The sequence below is a fragment of the Hydra viridissima genome, unplaced genomic scaffold (genome assembly GCF_058129835.1).
Source record: "Hydra viridissima isolate aposymbiotic clone 2 unplaced genomic scaffold, HvirCarnegie_v1 scaffold_8, whole genome shotgun sequence".
Classification (NCBI taxonomy): Eukaryota; Metazoa; Cnidaria; class Hydrozoa; order Anthoathecata; family Hydridae; genus Hydra; species Hydra viridissima.
Window position 1 is genome coordinate 10415220 of NW_028324307.1, and position 19627 is coordinate 10434846.

The 19627-nt window shown below is 28.0% G+C and overlaps 3 protein-coding genes across 4 annotated transcripts in view; 2 read left to right on the forward strand and 1 right to left on the reverse strand.

Moving 5' to 3' along the window:
• The window catches only part of LOC149885016 (V-type proton ATPase subunit C-like), a 34317-nt gene extending 14703 nt beyond the window's left edge, over positions 1-19614 (reverse strand). The window contains exons 1-6 of one of the 2 annotated variants that reach the window (XM_090096666.1): positions 19117-19614; positions 16252-16319; positions 16038-16123; positions 14385-14479; positions 14097-14188; positions 4492-4590 (exon numbers count right to left, since the gene is read on the reverse strand). In XM_090096666.1, coding sequence (XP_089952792.1) covers positions 4492-4590; positions 14097-14188; positions 14385-14479; position 16038 — 287 coding nt within the window. In that variant the 5' untranslated portion in view covers positions 16039-16123; positions 16252-16319; positions 19117-19614. Of the gene's footprint in view, positions 1-4491; positions 4591-14096; positions 14189-14384; positions 14480-16037; positions 16124-16251; positions 16320-16472; positions 16691-19116 lie in introns of those variants that run through there. The other variant, XM_090096665.1, reaches the window with a different exon arrangement.
• The window catches only part of LOC149884966 (uncharacterized), a 748071-nt gene that overhangs the window by 558095 nt on the left and 170349 nt on the right, over positions 1-19627 (forward strand). The window lies entirely within an intron of this gene.
• LOC149885018 (uncharacterized) overlaps positions 2562-19627 on the forward strand; it is a 33068-nt gene continuing 16002 nt past the window's right edge. The window contains exon 1 of the mRNA XM_090096663.1: positions 2562-2665. The gene's annotated coding sequence lies outside the window, so the exon portion shown is untranslated. The remainder of the gene's footprint in view (positions 2666-19627) is intronic.

Below are 19627 nucleotides of genomic sequence, written 5' to 3' on the forward strand. Positions count from 1 at the left end.
AAAGCATGGCCTATCAATCCTTTAGTCTTTAGGAGTTTTAAGCTAAAGGTGGCAGAAAAGTTACCACAGGAATAACTGGCTTGTGGCAGCCAAGTGTTCATAACAAAGTTGCTTTTTGATCCTTCGATATTGGCTCTTCCTATTATTGTGAAGCAGAATTCACAGAGTATCGGATTGTTCATCCAACTAAAGATTGTTGGTGCTGCATTAGATAAGGTTAATAATTTTCCTTAACTTAGTTGCTGGATGTATTAAAGTTGATGATATAAAAAATATATTAAAACTAAATATTTCTGGTACCATTACATTATTAACTTTAGTTACATAATTATAAACATAATTATAAATTATTGTTTGCTGTAGTTGCAGGCAGATGATACAATATTGTCTGAAGCAGTTGAGATTTTTCGAAGCCTTATACATGATGAAAAATTGGTTTTGTACAAAGATGATCTTTTAAAGAGGTTTAAGAAAGCAATCATTGCATGTCATTTTCTGGCCAATATAACAGATCCAAAATATGAAGGTAACATACTATACAATTGTAAAAATATTAAAATATTGTATATGATCAAATTTAAATAAACAACAGAGTTCCCTATAGGTAAAATTTAGATTTAAGTTTAATACTCATACCCTAACTTATACAAAAATTTATTCACTATTTACTTAGGAAGTAGATAGAAGATAGATAGAAGTCAAGAGGTTTAAGATTGAAGTCAAGAAAAAAAAGCTGAGGAATGGTTGAAGTCTATCCTGAATTTATGGCTGGCTACTATGCATTTAAACTAAAAGATGTTAATTGTTTTGCTTCATATTTATCTAATGATAGCGTAAAAAGTACAACATCAGCAACAAATTGGTAGAGAATTATAGAAATGAAGGAATCTTAGTCTTCAAAATTGCTTACAAATTTTACAAGGTTTTTACAGAAGCTGCACACTTCTCCAGTGAATTCTGGATCCACAGAAAGATTTTTCTCACCCTTTGGAATTATTTGAAGTAAAATTAGAAATCGTTTGGAAAGAGAAAAAGCTGAAATGCTTGTACAAAATTTAAAGACATTTAAGATCAATATGTTGACTAAATTGTTTGATGACTATGTTTTAAATTTTTAAGTTTGATTATTACTGCTTTAAGTAAATAAAAAAAATGTCTCAAGAAATATTTAACACTAAACTCCTTATTTATCACTAAAAATTGATGAGCAGCATCTAATCTTCAGTGTTAATGGAAACTAATTTATGAATGAAAAAGTTAAAAATAAAAAACTAGAGACCAAAAATCTAGTAAGTTGGGTTTTTGGTGGGTTTTTGCTCTTGGGTTTGGATTTTTGAGTACCAACCCAAAAACTGAATTAAAGCTTTCTATTTATTAACATTACGTCCAAATTTTGACAAAATTGCATAATCATTTCTAATTTAAACAACAACAACAGTAATTAGAAGAACAATTACAAAAAAAGAATGACCACCTAACTGTGCTCAAAATATTATTACATTATATAATTGAAATGGAATTTTGTTTATCTGTTTGCTATCTGCAATGTTTATTAATTATATGTTTTTATATATTTTTAAATTGCAAGAATTTTCTCAAATCATTCACAACAATTGTTAAATGTCATTTCCACTCAACTCACAGTGGGCCAGGTGGTAGAAAAACCTCAAAAAAAAATATTCGAAATACTTCCAACTACTTAGTATATTATGTATATAAGAGCATAATGTATGGTTTAAAACATTTGTAGTTTGATAGTACATCATAAATGTACAAATATCATTTACAATTGAATATATTTAGAAATTCATTTATCAATTTTTATAATAGATATATAACCTACAACTATGACAATGAATAACCTTTAAACTATTTAACATATGCGAAATTAATTGACACATTATTAAAATTTAATTTTACAGCTTTACGAAAAATACCACCACAAATTCCAAGGTCTTGTATTAAACTCACAGTTTCATTTTAAAATGTAAAGGCAAGATTCTTATTTATAATATTAAAATATTATATTAAAAGTGGCGCATATAGTTTAGAACCTGCTGGAACAGCTTATTAATGTTAAGATAAGTTAATACAATATATGTATAGCTTGTTGGTGGTGACAAACCTATTTTTTTGGTTTTAGGTAACAATAGGTGCTGTGCTTATTATACTGGCCTAATTAAATGTAGCTGAAATGAAAATAATGGCCATATTCATGTTATATTAGTTTATAGTGGTTGCACTAATTATGTTAAAATCATTTTTTTGTAGTTGATATGAAGATAACTGATGTCCATAAACGTGTACAGCATGACCAACTAAAACCTAGTGATAAATCATTTTCTTTGTCTGTAGAAGCTATTCTAGTCTCTATGAATTTGGGTTCTACTGGATGTGCTGCGTTTTTAAAAGTATATCAAAAGAAATGGAAGGATGCAAACCGGGGAAATATAAAGTTGGAAATATAAGGAAATACAAAGCCTGCATTCCTGGATTAGGTTTTTTGAAATGGTATTACATATTGGATACAAGCTGGAAACTCAAAAGTGGCAGTCTAGAGCTATTGAAGATAAGGAAAATGTTAAGCAAGTGAAGAAACGTATCCAGACAAAATTTATGAATCAAATGGGACTGGTTGTGGATTTCCCAAAAAGTGGAGGATCTGGTAAGTGAAATTACATAAATACTTGTATATGAATCATCAGGTTAACTATCACATATATGCAATTTGTAGGTACCAGTAATGATGGAAACACCGCCCGACGAGCCTTTGCAGACTATCAATCAACTGCCAAAATTTTGAAAGTAAATGAAACTCTTTTATTTTATTTTTACATCATTCTAGTCACTTTATCATCTGGATTTGAAATTGGTACTGTGAAGTTTAAAGAGTTTTGTATTACTGCTCTTAAACTTTACATATCTAAGTATTCCTGGTATTACATGTCACAATCAGTACACAAAATTTTAGTTCATGACCATGCCATTATTGCTAGACAGTACTTGCCAATTGGACAGATGTCAGAGGAGGCACAAGAGGCCCGCAACAAGGATTTTAAAAATTTTAGGGAAGATTTCAGTAGAAAGACTTCTAGAATAGATACAAATCGCGACCTGGTTAACAGACTACTTGTATCTAGTGATCCTGTCATAACATCATTAAGAAAAGGTCATAACAAAAATAGTAAGAGTTTTAAAAAAATCCCCAGTGAAGTTCTGGCTTTGCTGAGGGAATCAGCTCCACCTTCTTCTTATTCTTTGTAGCTAAACACAATTTGTTGTTTGATTTTTGAAAAGAAGTTTGATTTAAAAAAAAAATTTTTACTAAGCCTATTAATTGTAATTTTGTTATTAAAAATTAAAATATTCTTGATAAAAATAAATATTACTTCATATGTAATGATTATTTATATATCTAAATGGATTTGGGGAGCAATTGGGTAATAATTAGGTTTTGTCCACCATATCCTATATATCTGGCCCACTGTGCAACTGCTTGAAATTACATTAATTTTGTTAAAAATTTAAACTTGAACTATTTTTCAGTTAATTCACAACTGGCGTGAATAAACTGAAAAATAGTTCAAGTTTAAATTTTTTGCTCTCATCTGAGATAAGCATATTTATTTCATTTGTTCCAAGACTTCTCTTATTTTAAAACAAGTCTTGCTATTTCTTATTTTCATCAAAATTTTAATAGCTTAATTTTGTAACTAAATAATAAAAGACAAAACCAATTCTGATCTCATCTTGTCTTTTATTGCCTTGCTAAAAAGTAGCATACTGATAGTATTTACAAAGCTATCTAAAGTTTGTTGGTCAAGTAAATATAATGTTGAAGTCAGAGAAACTGGAAAAAGCAATGACAAAAATTGAGAAAGAAGCTTGGATCTTTTGAATTTCCTAATGTAGTTGTTGAATTTCTAGATAGTAAAGAGCATGATGAGAGATTTCATGAAGACATCACAATTAAAGAGGATATCAAAAACAATCAGATGTAATTATCCTCACAGTATTGGATTAGATTGAAGCACTACACTGTTGTAAAGAAAGTTTGCATCAATAATGAGAAAATATGAAAGCAAAGAGAAATTTAAAAATATTGTTGTTACATCAGAACAGAAGTGACTTTTTCATTAGGAAAAAATTACAATTTTGAACAATAACAAATACAAATAAACAAAACATGTTACATGCAAAACTTACACAAATTTATGTATTTTTTAAAACTGGAAATTCTTAAATGCTATTAAAAATTGCAAAATATGCACCATTGACTGATTAGTTGTAGTTGTTGAATATCTTAAGCATATGAAAGTAATGAGTGTATATAATATTTTCAAAATTATTAATCCACAATATACAGCTATTCTAATAATATTCAGTATATTGCTAGGGTTGAGGCACATTAATTATAAGATCAATATATATATAAGAACTCTCACTAAAAAATCAAACTTTTTAGTTTTCATTATAAAAGAAAAATCTTACTTTGGCACAACAACGAGTAGTGTCTGAAGATATTCTGAGTTTAAAATAAAATGGTCTTTCTCCACAACAGATGACAAGTTACGAACAAGCAAGCTGCCACTAAAAATAATAGATAAACATGATTCCATAAATAATTTCAAATAAGATGAAAACACAAGTTTTTAAGACATTAATATTAACAACAAAAAATCAGTCATTACTAAAAACATTGTTTTTTTCCTTTTCAAAAATAATACAGCTTGACATTTACTACTTTGCAGCACTGATATCTACTAGACTTTCCTGTAACTTTCAATATTAAGTGAAGTATTACTGTATATCCTGGTGTATAAGTCAACCACCTAATTTTAACTGAAAGTAGTGGTTTTATGTTTTATAACCAATATATAAGTTGAGTTTATTTTTCTGCAGAATATTTTTGTTTTCTTAGATTCTTAAGTAACATTTTTGACCCATTCTAAACAGCTCAGTTTCTATTCATACAGCAGTTGTGAAAACTGAATTTTCATGTTTTGCATTTATTCAATTGTTAAAGGACTTTACTTAATCTAAATCAAATTTGATGACTGGATTTTAACAACAGATTTGATGTTTTTTACATAAACTGATTTTAATGTTAAACTAATAAATAAAATTTATTATCATGAGTGGTTTTACTCTTAAATATTAACATTTTAGAAAAGAAATTAATCTTTTACTTTTAATAGAAAGATTTTACCTTAAAAATAACTTATATAATAATTTAAAAAATAACAAATTTTGAAAAATGAAGTTGAAAAATGAATTATTCTGTTTTTAAACTTTTATATGTATAAAAGTGTCCCAAAAAAAATTTTTTTTACATAATCAAAATACATGGAATATATCCTGATTATATAACTAGAATAGAAGATAATCACCAAGTTTGAGGTCTCTAAACCTAAAGGAAGTGCTAGGTGTGGATTTTAATTTTTTTAATGAATATTCAATATTCCAATTACTTATAAACAAATCTAAAATTTTTTTTTTTTACAAATAAAAAGCTTTCATGCTTATTGCTTCGGACTCACAACCAAAGCTGGGCAACCACTACTTTTTTTTGAGTCCGATATCTGATAGTCCAGTAGTTTGAGTTCCTAATCCGATGTCAATAGTCTTCTTTAATTTACCGGTCCAATTAAAGATATTTAGATAACTTTAAAAATTTAAAAGCTTTTTTTGATTTATTTACTCATTTTGAAAAAATTACACTTTTTGCTAAGCTTTTCAAAATTGAAAGAATGGCTTTAGACTTGTAATGAGTGCACTACCTTACATACAAAATTTAATAAATACAGTTAAAGAAAAACTAGGCATAAGTTGAATTTATTTTTTTAACATAAAAAGTACATAAGCTATGAAATCAATCGTCCGCCCTCCCTATCAGGGCCATCCACTACTCATCCAGTAAGTGGAGATTTCCTTTGATGAACGCTAGTTTCTCAAAGAGCCAGGGGTGTAACTAGCTTTTTTCTAGAGGGAAGAGGGTAACTTTTTTTTCCTAACCTACATTAGCCTACCCTAACCTATCCTAAAAAAGATTAGCTTAGATCTATCCTACTTATACAGTGGTTTTCATAAATTTAGACGCACTCATATTTGAGAATTTAAATTTTTAGTTTTTTAACAATAAAACAATAACGAAAAAAGATTTCAGTTTAGTTTTTTTTCTATTTATTAGATAAATACATACAGAATACAAAATTTTTAAAAAATTTACAAAAAAAAATACAAATACTAAGTAATACTTAGGTACAACTACATGGTATTAAAAAAATAAGACAAAAAAAATTGTTCATAAATTTAGACGCACAATACATTAGGAGGCGTAATTTATGAACCAATCACTATTTTGTGTATCCGCCTTTTGCTTTAATACAACTAAGAACTCTTCTAGGCATAGACTCAACAAGATTTTTGCACATCGCTTCTGGGACCCTATACCAGGTCTCCTTAAGGATGTCCTTCAGCTTGCCAATGTGGAAATTTGAACCTTTGCCAATTCACTGTCAATCCAAGCCCAAATGTTTTCAATTGGGTTCAAATCAGGTGAGTATGGAGGCCACGGTGTTGTCTTGATATTATTATCGTTGAACCACTTCTTTGTATAGTATGCAGTATGTGCAGTAGCGCCACCTTGTTGAAGTTTCCATGGTTTATCATTGACCATAAACAGGTCAATTGGTGGAGTTTGTTTTCCAGTACTTCTACGTATATTATGGAGTTGATTCTTCCGGTGTATGTTTGGCACATACCAACACCTTTGTAATTGAAGCATGACCAGATTCCTATCGAGCCTCCTCCACTTTGTACAGTTGGTCCAAAGTACCTGGCGTAATACTTTTCATGAGCCATTCTTTTGACTGTTATGTTAGATTTGCAATTGATCAGCTCAAAGTTACTCTCATTACTCCACGTAATGTTTTTCCATTGTTCTATTGTCCAATATCTTCTTTCACGACACCATTTTAGTCTCCTTTGTTTATTATATGGACGCAAGAGCGGTTTCTTCAAAGCAGAGTAGACTCCAATCTTGTATTTGATAAGTATTCGACGGACTGTGCTTTTAGAAATAGATGTATTTCTCGTTGTATTGAATTCTGTGGTCAATTCTTTGTAACTAATTCTTGGATTAGCTCTGACAGCTCTAAAAAGGGCACTATCGTCCTTTCTGGTGGTTGACAAGGGTCTACCTTGCCTCGTTTTCTTGCTGGCACAACCAGTGTGAAGAAAGTTTTGCTTTGTTGTCCGAACGCATTTCTCAGAGACTCCAATTAACCTGGCAATTTCTCTATTACTTTTGGTTCCTTCTTTGATGTGAGCAATAATTTGCCATCTTTCAGCTTGAGTGATACATCTTTTGCCCATTTTTCGCGTTTTTTTAGTGCAAAACTAACTTAACTTTTGTTTATTCATTAAATAATGATTAACTAATTCCAGGTAAGTTATATTTATATAAGGTTTTTTGACAAAATCAATTAATTTAGGCCTATTAATGAGAAATATGGGAAAAAAAACTACTAATTAATTATCAACTAACAAGGTATAAGACTTTTTTGATTGTGCATCTAAATTTATGAATAAAATAAAATCAAGCTTATCAATTAACTTTTTTGTGTTAATTTGTATAAAATGAGTAATAAACATCCTGTAAAAAAAATTAAGGTACTTTATAATAGAGTTTCACTTCCTCTACTAATTTATATATCAAACATAGCGGTAGCACTTTTATTTTATTTTTATTTTAAGCGTTTTCTTACATATAAGTAAAAAAAAATGAGTGCGTCTAAATTTATGAAAACCACTGTATTAGATCTATCCTACTTAGCTTAGCCAAACCTAACCCAATTTTGTACCAAGTAGTGTTTTGTAGATTCAATTTTTGACGAACATTAATTCAGTTCGGAAACACTACTAAAACTAACAAGTAGAAGGTTACCTTGCTAACATCTACTGTCGCCATAAGTTGACTGTGTGGGCACCACAGCAATGGGCTATATATTTGTGTATGTGTGTGTGTGTGTGTATAATTTGAAACTTATTAATTCAAAAACCTCCATAATTCAATTGTTGAAAAATAAAAACTAAAAAAGGTGATAAGAGAATATGGCATAATGCTGCAGAACAAATACATACACCTCAAATGTTGTTGTCACAATTTTTGAATCTGCACTTGTTCAAAAAAAATAATTCATTACAAATATAAAAATTAGGAAGACAGAAATACAACATTTGGATGGTCCTATAATCGAAGTCCAATAGTTATTTTTTTAGTCCCATAGTCCGATACTTTTTACTTAGTCCGATAATTATTGGAATATCAGATATCTTATATTACCAATCTGATAGTTGAAGTCCGATAATATAATAGTCCAATAGTCCATTATTTTTTTCTTAGCCTGATACTAGTGGATTATCAGAACTTTTATTAGAGATGCCCACTTCTGCTCACAACTTGTTAAAATTCTTTTTTTTAGCATTCTTTTGTCTACTTACTTCCTGTAATCCTTAGCCACTATCATAATGTGTTGCCTCTGACTTAAAATATAACTATCTGCTAAGAAATCTTGAACTAGACAAATGTTTCTTTTTGCACAATGGATATTTAAGAAAAAACTCTTGAAGAACTTGAAACTAATAAGAAGATCCACAAATGTACAGAAACTCAAGACAATATATTTTCTTCAGTAAGATTCAGGATAAAAATCAGTTACCAGTTAAGACTTCTAAAATTTCATTATATTCTTCCATATTTTCAGCAAATTTAATTGCCTTAAAATAATTAGGTGGTTCCTGTATTATAATTGATGTCTTGAGAAACCAAGGAATATGAAAAATAGCAACATTAAATGCCACTTTCTCAACATATTCTCTGTTCTCCTTCATTATCACAGTCAGTTTTTTGTTGGTGAGTTGAAGCATTAACAAATATGCCCAATCTGTCCTAAACCTAGCTTTATGTCAAGTATCAAATTTTGGATTTCTCTTTACATCAGCCCACAGTGGGCCAGGTGGTGGACAAAACCTCAAAAATGAAAGTTTATTATTTCAAAAATCATATTATAAAACATAATCGCAATACTCTAGTGACTAATTAAAACATTTGTTTGAGTTTAATAGTATCTTTCAAAACCACAAAAATCAATTGCGGTTCCATGTATAATAATTTTATTTATTTTTTTAAAAAAGCGCGAGTTTTTTTTATTTTTGTGTATATCTTTTGTTAACAGTAACTTTAAAAAAAATACGTGTATGCGCAATTAGTTTATTTATTTTAACTATTAAATTGTATAGCTTTATGAAAAAAATAAATAGAAAAAATCATTGTTTATAAAACATTTGTAAACTGGCTTTATTATAACAAGGTAAGTTTATAACATTTAATACTTTTATTTCGTACAAAAAGTGTCAGATTAGTTAGGGAACCTACGAAAACCTATATCGAGTGCTTGAGCTAGTAAATGCTACATGTCTATAACCTATTAGAACTGTATACATCGCCCATTATTTCCCATTTTGAGTTTATTTGATACTTTAAAAATACGAGTTTCAAATCGTATTATTCGCTTGAAATCGAAATACTTATTTGAAACGTCATGTTTTTTATTCAACCAAACAATAACAGATGTTATTTTTCTCCAATACAATTCAATGCACATTGTACTGTTTGAATAATACTTTTTTTGTTTTTTACTTTAGTTATAATATGAAAATTGGTGAGATTCACACACTTATAAGACAAAACAAACTACTTCCTAATGATAAATCATTTTTTTCATCAGTATTAACTCTCCTATCTTCAGTAGATATTACACTAAACGATTGTGAGTGTAAAAACTTTATAAAAGTATATCGTAAAAAGTGGATAGCTGCAAATAATGATGCAAATTACTTTGAAAAAAGCAATGAAAAATGGTTAGCTGAAGATTTTCAGTTTATGTACATTACGCTAAATTCTACAGTTAATGACGTTGGAAGACCTTGTTGCTCTTTTAAAAACTCATGCAACAAAACAAAAAAGAGAAAGCTTAACAATGTTATTAACAGTTTATCTGGCTCTGAATTACTTCATGCAACAAAATTAAAATTTAGAAATGAGTTTAAGTACAAGACTGCTAGAAAAATTGCCGAAATTTCAGATGAAAAACCAGTTAAAAATCTTATGAAGTACACACCGGATGGTCTAGCATTGGTTGTTGATGGTGGTTTATCAAAATCAACATACCAGCTTTTACGAAATGGCGCAGAAGAAAAAGGCTGCCACATTTATCCTTCATATAATGATATACGGTTTTCAAAATCTAAATGTTATCCCAAAAACGTTTATGTAGATGAGTATGCCGTAAACATACCGCTAAAAGACCTTCTTATGCACACTCTTGAAAGACTGTGTGACGTACAAGCTCCTGTGCTAATAACAATGTTAGAAGAACTAACTAAACTGACATTTAGATGCAAAGCTGGGTTTGAAAAAGAATTAGCTGTAAAATGTTTTATTGAGCTGACCATGGTAGATGGTAAAATTCAAACAATTTTATCAACTATGACAAACTCGACACAGTGTTGTCCAGTTTGTGGTTTATCTCCAAAAAACATGAATAACTTGGAGAAAGTTATGAATTTAGACACCAATAATTTAGAGTTTAAATATGGTTTATCTAGTTTACACGCTTGGATAAACTTTTTTGAACTAATACTTCATGTTGGATATGAAAAGGAAACCGGAAAATGGCAGGCTAGAGCCGTAGCTGATAAATTAGCGGTAGAGCAAGTAAAGTGCCGAATTCAGACCGATTTTATGAACCAATTAGGATTGGTTGTGGATTTTCCGAAAAGTGGAGGTTCGGGTAAGTCAAATTTGTATTATATAAAATATATATTATATATCCATATAATATATTAAATATAAGATATAATTTTCTAATTTTTAAGGTACTAGTAACGACAGAAATACTTCCCGCAGAGCTTTTGCCAACTATAAATTAACCGCTGAGATATTAAAAGTTGATGAAACTCTTATATATTATTTTTATATTATTTTAGCCACTTTGTCATCAGGATATGAAATAGATACTATAAAGTTTAAAGTTTTTTGCATAACCGCTCTAAAACTTTATATCCAATTATTCATGGTACTATATGTCACAATCTGTCCACAAAATTTTGGTTCATGGTCATGCTATAGTTGAAAGACAATTTCTACCAATCGTAATAATGTCTGAAGATGCCCTTGAGGCACGAAATAAAGACTTCAAGAACTTTCGGGAACATTTTAGCAGAAAGACTTCAAGAAAAGATACAAACCAAGATTTGATTAATAGGCTTCTTGTATCCAGTGATCCCGTTATAACATCTCTTAGAAAACTAAAGTTAAATAACAATCAAAGTTTGCATAAATTTCCCAGTGAAGTTCTAGAGTTGTTGAAAGAATCAGCTCCGTAATTGAATGATTTGTAATATATAAATTAGTACAAGCTTTGTTTTCTTTTTCCTACAAGTAGCCTTTTTTCTATATAGTATAAAAAAACTTAAAATAATGTTATTCAGAATTTGGGGGTAATAGATTTAAAAATTAAAAAATGTAATTCTTTAGACTAGAATTTTACTAATTACTACCATAATTAATCTATAGAATTTATATTTCATCATAAAATATAATTAAAACCTCATAAGCATTTTATGAGAACTCAAATATAAAAAATTACAAACCCGCGTTTTTTAAAGTTTTTTCTATTATTTTCAGTATATTCAATAATTTAACTAAAATTTATAGTAAAAGCGAATATTTTTTATTATAATATGTTTATTTAGACATTTAAAGGACTTTAGTAAAAAAAAAATTATCAAAATAATTTTGTCCACCATAAGTCTAATATCCGGCCCACTGTGCAGCCCCTTGATGTAAAGAGAAATCCAAAATATTATTGCCTAGGTAGGTGATCCAAGCTCACAAAAACTTCTGTATTTAGTCCTGTTCTGGACAAATGTATTTCCTAAGAAACTCTTGGCTTTCTATGCAGCTTGATGCATGAAGGAGCCCATTTGAAAAATGTCCCAATTAAATTTGTTTTAAGAGTTAATGTTTTAATTGTGTCTCATTGGGTTTTCTACCGCACTATTGTAAAATTACAATTAACTATATTTAATTATTAATATTTACAATACATTTAAATGTGTGTTTTCAGTTTTTACACTAAGCATTTCCTCGGGGTCTTTTTAACCCTCAAATTTGTTAAAATTGATACATATAACCAGGAAATATTCCACATAAATTTTGGCATTACTATATTTTGTGTATTAGATTTAGTTGATTACTAGTTCAAGTATATCTAAGATTAATTGAAGTTAATTAATGAAGTTAATTATGAGTATTATTTAATAAATTAATTAATTAATGAAGTTAGTTAAGAGTATTAGAGATAAGAGCTACAATAAAATGTATTATTGTGGTGAAGTAGCCCACTGTATACCTGACCATACTTTAGCGAAGTAAAATGATAAATGAATAGTACTGTTTTTGACTCTCAAGAAGTCCACCATGCAAGATGGCTAAAGCAATACTGTTTCAAAATAATGCTATTTTGTCAACAACTTGAGCTGACAGCAAAGTTTCTTCACAAGTGATCTTGGTTTATGAAATGACACAACACTATATATTCAGAACAAGTACATCATAAACTCAGCCATAAATGATACTGTGGATTGTTTAATAGGACTGGTGTCAGATTTTAACTCATTAAAGAATGAAATGGAAATGCAGACAAATGATTGAAACAATGCAGAAATGCCTATCAACATGAAGAGTTAACTTCCAGCCTTTCAGCTTTTCAAATCCTGATTATCATAAACAGATTTAAAAAGACTAGTTGCAAACTCTTTTGTTAGGTTCTTATCAAGATTTAAATTACCCACCTCAACATAATAAGTAGGTTGCTGGAGAATAGTAAATTGCTGAGGAATTTGACATAGTAACTAAAATAGGATATTATTGTCAAATCAGTGCTTTTTTAATGAAAGATTAATGGAAAAGTATTTAAAAATCTTAATATATGAACCATATAATATTTCCAATCTATTTTTGCCAGTATTATTGCTTGAAAATGACTGTTATACCTTTTGCTGTTACTGATCTTTTTTTATTTTGTGTTAGGCTAAAATTAATTGCTCCAACCAAATACACAGCATGACAGTGATATTAAAGTTTTGCCTCATTTTATGTGGACTTTTTGTGCTTAAGATTATTGTAGTCACAAATTGATGTAAAATCTCATTCCTTGATGTATTTTTAATAGCTCTTATGTCAAAAAAATTCTTTTCAACATCTTTTAAATTTAGAGGTATCCAATTTGCTAATTGCTAGACAAACATTTGATGTCTCTACAGATTTGTGAACCATTTTAGATATTCTTTGAGTTTTACATCAAAATGGCTATTATTAATATAAATATAAACCAGTCTTTGTAATTGGTTTTGGATCACTTATAAACACTGGTTTATATGCTTTAATGATTTTGAACCATATGCTTCTTTCGAGCAAGCAACTGAATGTTAAAGATTTCATGTTTATACTTGTAGCAACTTTTAAAAAAAAAAAAGTTAAAAAGAATAAGTTTATCTACACAAAATATTGCCAGGATTTACAAAAAAAAAATTTTTTTTGAAGTTTACTTTTTAACCAAATTTAACTTAGTTAATGATTACAAAGGCAATTTAAAACTTAGAGCTACAGCTACTGAAGTTAAAGCTACAATCATAAATGATGTTACACTGTATATTATATATTATAATGTAAATGAAAATTTATTATTGAAGCCAGTTGATGCTACCAAATTTATTTTTTTAGCAGGGAATTATAATAAATTATAAAATTACAACTTATTAAGTTATTTCACACTCTCAACAATGAATACAGTAACAAAAATGTTCTTTAGTCAGTTATTTTATCAAGAGGTTATCATGCATTTCATTTTGCATTTATTACCTTCTTTGTTTTTTGTTTTTTTTAAGCAATTATATTCATTAAGTCATATATATTATGCAGAATAAACTAGTAAAAATATTAGAAGTTAAAAACATTAATGACATACGTTGATTTCCTCTCTATATTTTGCAAATTTGCCTTGATTGTATTGTAGGCAGCTGCCTTTGCTTTCAAATCAGAATCAATTTGACTGATTTGCTAAAAAAAATTACAAATCTGATAAACTTATTTACATATCAAAAATACTTACAACTTATCATTAAGATTGACTGTTTATAAATAATATATGTAATAAATATAAGTTATATATATTATACAAGTAATATATAATACAAATAATATAAGTAATAATATAAATGTAATGGTTTTGATCTCATTTTTTAAATTTTTTTACCTTACTAATTATCTCTGAAATGCTGCGAAGAGACTGTTTAGTAGGATATTTTGCTGAATCCCAATTGAATTTTGTCAAGTATGTAGCAGGGTCCACTTTAAAAGAAATCAGTAAAATTTTTCAAAAAACTCATAGCACAATTAATAAAAGTAAAAGAATGCAAAAAACTTTCAAATATTTCAGATCTATTGGTTCAACTTTTTGCTATTAAAATCTTGAGTTTAAATTTTATGCAAATTTTGAACATAAGATTTTAATAGCATTTTTTTTTTTCTTCCATAGAACATTGTAATTCTTCATTTGTTGAAGGAAAAGAAGAGGAAAGAAAAGTCATCAAACATAATTCCATACATTTTTTAAATATTGAAGATTATAATCACAAGAAAACGATTACATATCTTGCAACTATAAATTGCAACCTTATTACAAAAAAATATTTTTATTTTATGTTAAGAGTACAAGAGAAAATCAGACTTAAACTTTAATAGTTTAAGTCTGACTTTCTTCTTTGTTAATAAATGTTATTTTTTCCCACATCATGATAAATTTAAAGGTAAATAATAACAGAAACTAAGAATGACATATTTTGAATCTATAACTGGTTTTAACACCAATTTAATTAATTCTACTGCTCTTACTAGTTTATTGACTAATTTGTTGAACTTAATGACAAAAAAAATAAAGCTCTCAATTATAAGTAAATTCAACTAAATTCAACTAAATTCAACTAAATTTCAACTTTTAATCTAGACATAATAAATGAATAATTAATGTTATCTTTTTTTACATTGCAAAATGTTGTTTATTATGATGTAAATTTTCTAGATGTGAAGAGGCATATGCAAGAAAAGTCCTTTAGATATATTTATACAACTCTGAGAATCTTAATGCAATAAATATAAGCTGATTTAAAGATAAAATAGTTTAAAAAATAATAACTTAAAATTAAAGAAAAAAATATATTTTCACAAAAATTTTGCTTTTTTAGATCTTTTAAGAATTCAATTGGCTGTAAAAAAAAAAAAAAAAAAAAAAAAAAAAAAAAAAATTAAATAAATCAAGGCATTCCTTTCATCCACTCAGATTAAACAGAACAATAAAAAACTTTTTATCATAAATTTTAAATACAAGGTTAAAGCTTGTTTAAAAAAGTCTAAGCACTTTTTCATGAAAAAAAAAAGAAAAAAAAAAAAAGAGGTTTAAACAAAAAACTCTTATTTGATCTCTGTAATTCAGATTAAAAAATATGATGGTTCTATTAGTATTTTATTAAAGTACCACTTAAGTTCTTTAATGCAGAAATCATACAATTCTTATATTCCTTTAAACATATAAAAAAGGATTAAAGAAACTTTTTTTTTTTAAATTAACATTTTCAAATACCGGCTTGAAAATATTTTAACAGTGACATAAATAACTTACACTGATTAAAAATAAAAAATATATATATTGTTTACTTTTAGTTTAAAGTCATAAATCATTTAAAAAAAAAATCAATATCAATATATTCAATAGATTTATCAATATGAATCTAAATTTTGAAGAGACCAAAAAAATTCAAACAAATATATGACAATCTACAGAATATTGAAGAAAACTCTTTTAAATTAAACCTTGTAAGCTAGAAATATCTAACACTAGATTTTTACATACTTCCATTGATTTGCAAATTCTCCAAGACCTTGTCTTGTTTTTCTTCAAGCACTTCAGCAAAATAGTTAGCTAACTTTCTTGTTATACTATAAAGCAAAACGTATAACATAGAATGCAAATGAAATCAAATTAAAACTTAGCACTTAAACATCAGCAAATTTGAATCATTGTGAAACTTCTTGATTTCTCGTAAAGAATAAAATTTACCAATTACCTTTCTACATGCAAGTCTAATTTTCCCAGATCATCAGACAATCCAACTAAAGTATCCAAAGTTCCAACCTGAAGGATTGAATTATTAAAAATATCTAGAAACCTTCTATAAAATCTAATTTTGAAAGCTCATACAAATAATGTACAATGGTAAACTTAACATTTATCAATGAACTGTATTTTTTAAACTGTATTTCATAAGACTTTAACAACTGTTCTTACTTTAAGTTCTGGCAGATTTAGTTTATAGTTTATAGAAAGTCCTTGATTTTCAGTTTTTAGTTTTAAAGAATCATATGTTTGCTGGGGTGTTTTATCACCAGGAGCAGAAATCAACCAAAATTCTGATGCCATTTATCTCAATACTTTAATTTATTATAACTTAGTGCATTAGACTTTAAAAAAAGTATATAGTACAAAAAATATAGTACGAAACATTCTCAATATTTAAGTATATAAATATACATAATTTTTATAAATATACATATTGAGCGCTCTTATACGAGCACGAGATTTTGTATTTGAAAATAATGCAACTTGAAATAGCTGTATACATATATACATACACTGCAGGCCAAAAGTTTCTGGACACTTGGATTTTGTTTAATTTTTTAATTCAAACTCCCATAATTATTTCAATAAAATTCAAATATCATATTTATTTTTTAAAAGATACATATAGTTACTATTTAAGAAAAAAAAAAGCCAAAAAATGAAATAAAAAAAATACTAAGAACACTATTCTTATTACACTGTCTTTTCGTCAAAAAATAACCCACGAGTTTTTATCACTTTTTTTGCGATCCGTGGCATCCTATTTATTAATTTATTTATTGTTTCGGGTGTAATTGATGACCAGGATTCTTCTAATATTTGCCACAGGTGCTCTTTGGATGTTGGGCATTTTTGTCTGACCTTTCTGTCCAATTCTTCCCACAATAACTCTATTGGGTTCAAATCTGGTGATTGGGCTGGCCAGGTCATGATTTTGAGGGCACCATTATCCTCTTGTATAATTCTTACATAATTTTGAGGTGTGTTTAGGGTCATTGTCCTGCATAAAAACAAAACCATGACCAATAGTTCTTAAGCCAGAAGGTATAGCATTGTTTTCCAGAATTATTTTATATTGTTCTTTTTTCATAATACCCTCAATTTTAACTAGGTCACCTACACCAGCTGAAGAAAAACATCCCCATACCATAACTGACCCACCACCATGCTTGATTGTCGGCACTAAACACTCTGGGATCATTTTTTCTTTTGTTGTTCTTCTGATGTAAATTCTACGCCTTTGCCCAAACAGTTTACAAATTTGGACTCTTTGGTCCATAGTACTTTTCCCCAGTCTTCTTCTGTCTAATTTGGTGGTCTATAGCCCATTGTAACCTTTTCTTTTTATTTTCAATCTGTAGCAACGGTTTCTTGACCGCTATACGGCCAGAAAGTCCTACTTGTCAACAACCGTCATTAATACCAAATGAAAACTAAACAAAACTAAATATTCTTAATCATTTTAGTCTGATATCATTATATTATAAATATTTCCTTCATGTTTCAACAAATAAATAACTTTAACAAGACCAAACTCTTAAGAGTAACGTAATGCTATATATCAAGTTAAAATAAGCAATTTAAAAAAACAAAGTTTTTTATGTAAGTTTGAGGCCAGTAATACCTAATTACTGACCTCAAACTTACATAATGACTTAAAATTAGTAAGTTTAAGTATTATAAATTATATTATTGATTAACTTAATGATACAGGATAGATTTTAGCTTTTTATATAAAAAATATCAAGTGTCCGGAAACTTTTGGCCTGCAGTGTACATACATACATACATACATACATACATACATACATACATACATACATACATACATACATACATACATACATACATACATACATACATATACATACATACATGTAAAATAGTACTTAAATTTTCTTATAGTACTTAAAGTTTCATGCCTGACAGAAATCATCACCCATGAAATACAAATTAAAAGTCAAAAATCGTTTATATATATATATATATATATATATATATATATATATATATATATATATATATATATATATATATATATATACTAGAAAAAGATTTTTTCTAACTTGCATTTAATATTTGTAAAATATTACGCAAAAATGTTGAACTATATTATGGTTTGTTGTAATCTTTTTAGTAAAATATATTTACTTTTTTTTAAATTACTAGAATAAAAAAATTATTTAACTTATTCATTCAACTGTTTTGTATTTTGTGAACGTACAAAATACACTTTTATTTCAGCAAATTTTTATTCTTATATTGCACACACATAACGTCATATTTTTATCGCCTCTTATAGACGATGTTACGCACAGCCTCGATTAAAAGATGTTACGTGCATTAATGTTAACTGCACACAAATCGCTTTGTTAAAGAAGCGTTTATGCTCTTTGCACATGCGTACTATTTTTAATTTGTTTTGGCCATTTATTTCTGTGACATTAATACATTTAAAATGACGTACATAATGCTCAGAAGACAAGAATATTATTGTTATCAAGCCCCCGCGACAAACACGGGCAGCGATCTTTTTTGATTATACAAATATTTCAGCTCCGTGAACGTCACGCATAACGTTAAATAAGCATTTAGAAGTATGTTTATACACTAAAAGTGTATAAACATACTTCTAAATAGTAAATATAATACTTTAATTTTAGTATATATAATAATTAGTAAATATAATACTTTAATTTTAGTATATATAATAATTTAATATACTAATATTTTTTTGTTATTGATAAAGTTAAGAAGTAATATTCTGTAAAAAAAAAAATAATAAAAATAAAGAAATTGAAATTTTTTTTACCCGGAATATTGTAAACTAATCGTGCATTAATAGGTTAAAGTTTAAAATTGATTTCTCAATGACGACTACAAATTTCGTAGGGAATCCAATTCTTTAGTTGGTTGGATAATGGTTCGGTTCAAGTTGATAAAACAGCCGAACATTTTAGACTCATTTTGTATTAATGATTTCTTCTTCTATTGTTTCACAGTACGATTAGGGCCATACTCTTTTTTTTCCGATATCCCGAACGGAGTACTGTAGATTTGCATTAATCCCCTAATAACTTTTTGAAAACAACGACCGTAGTAGACGTACACACGATGATTCATCAACCTGTCGCGTGAGTAAATGATAAAATGGAAAGAAGAAAAGTTTAATTAAAAACAAATGGGAAAAGCCGTAAACACGAAAAATAAAACAGGATAAAACGGAATAATACAGGATAAAACGGAAAGAAGAAAAGTTAAAAAACCTACTGAGAAAAGGACTCATTAACCGGCTATATAAATAAATGATGAGTAGGTATTGA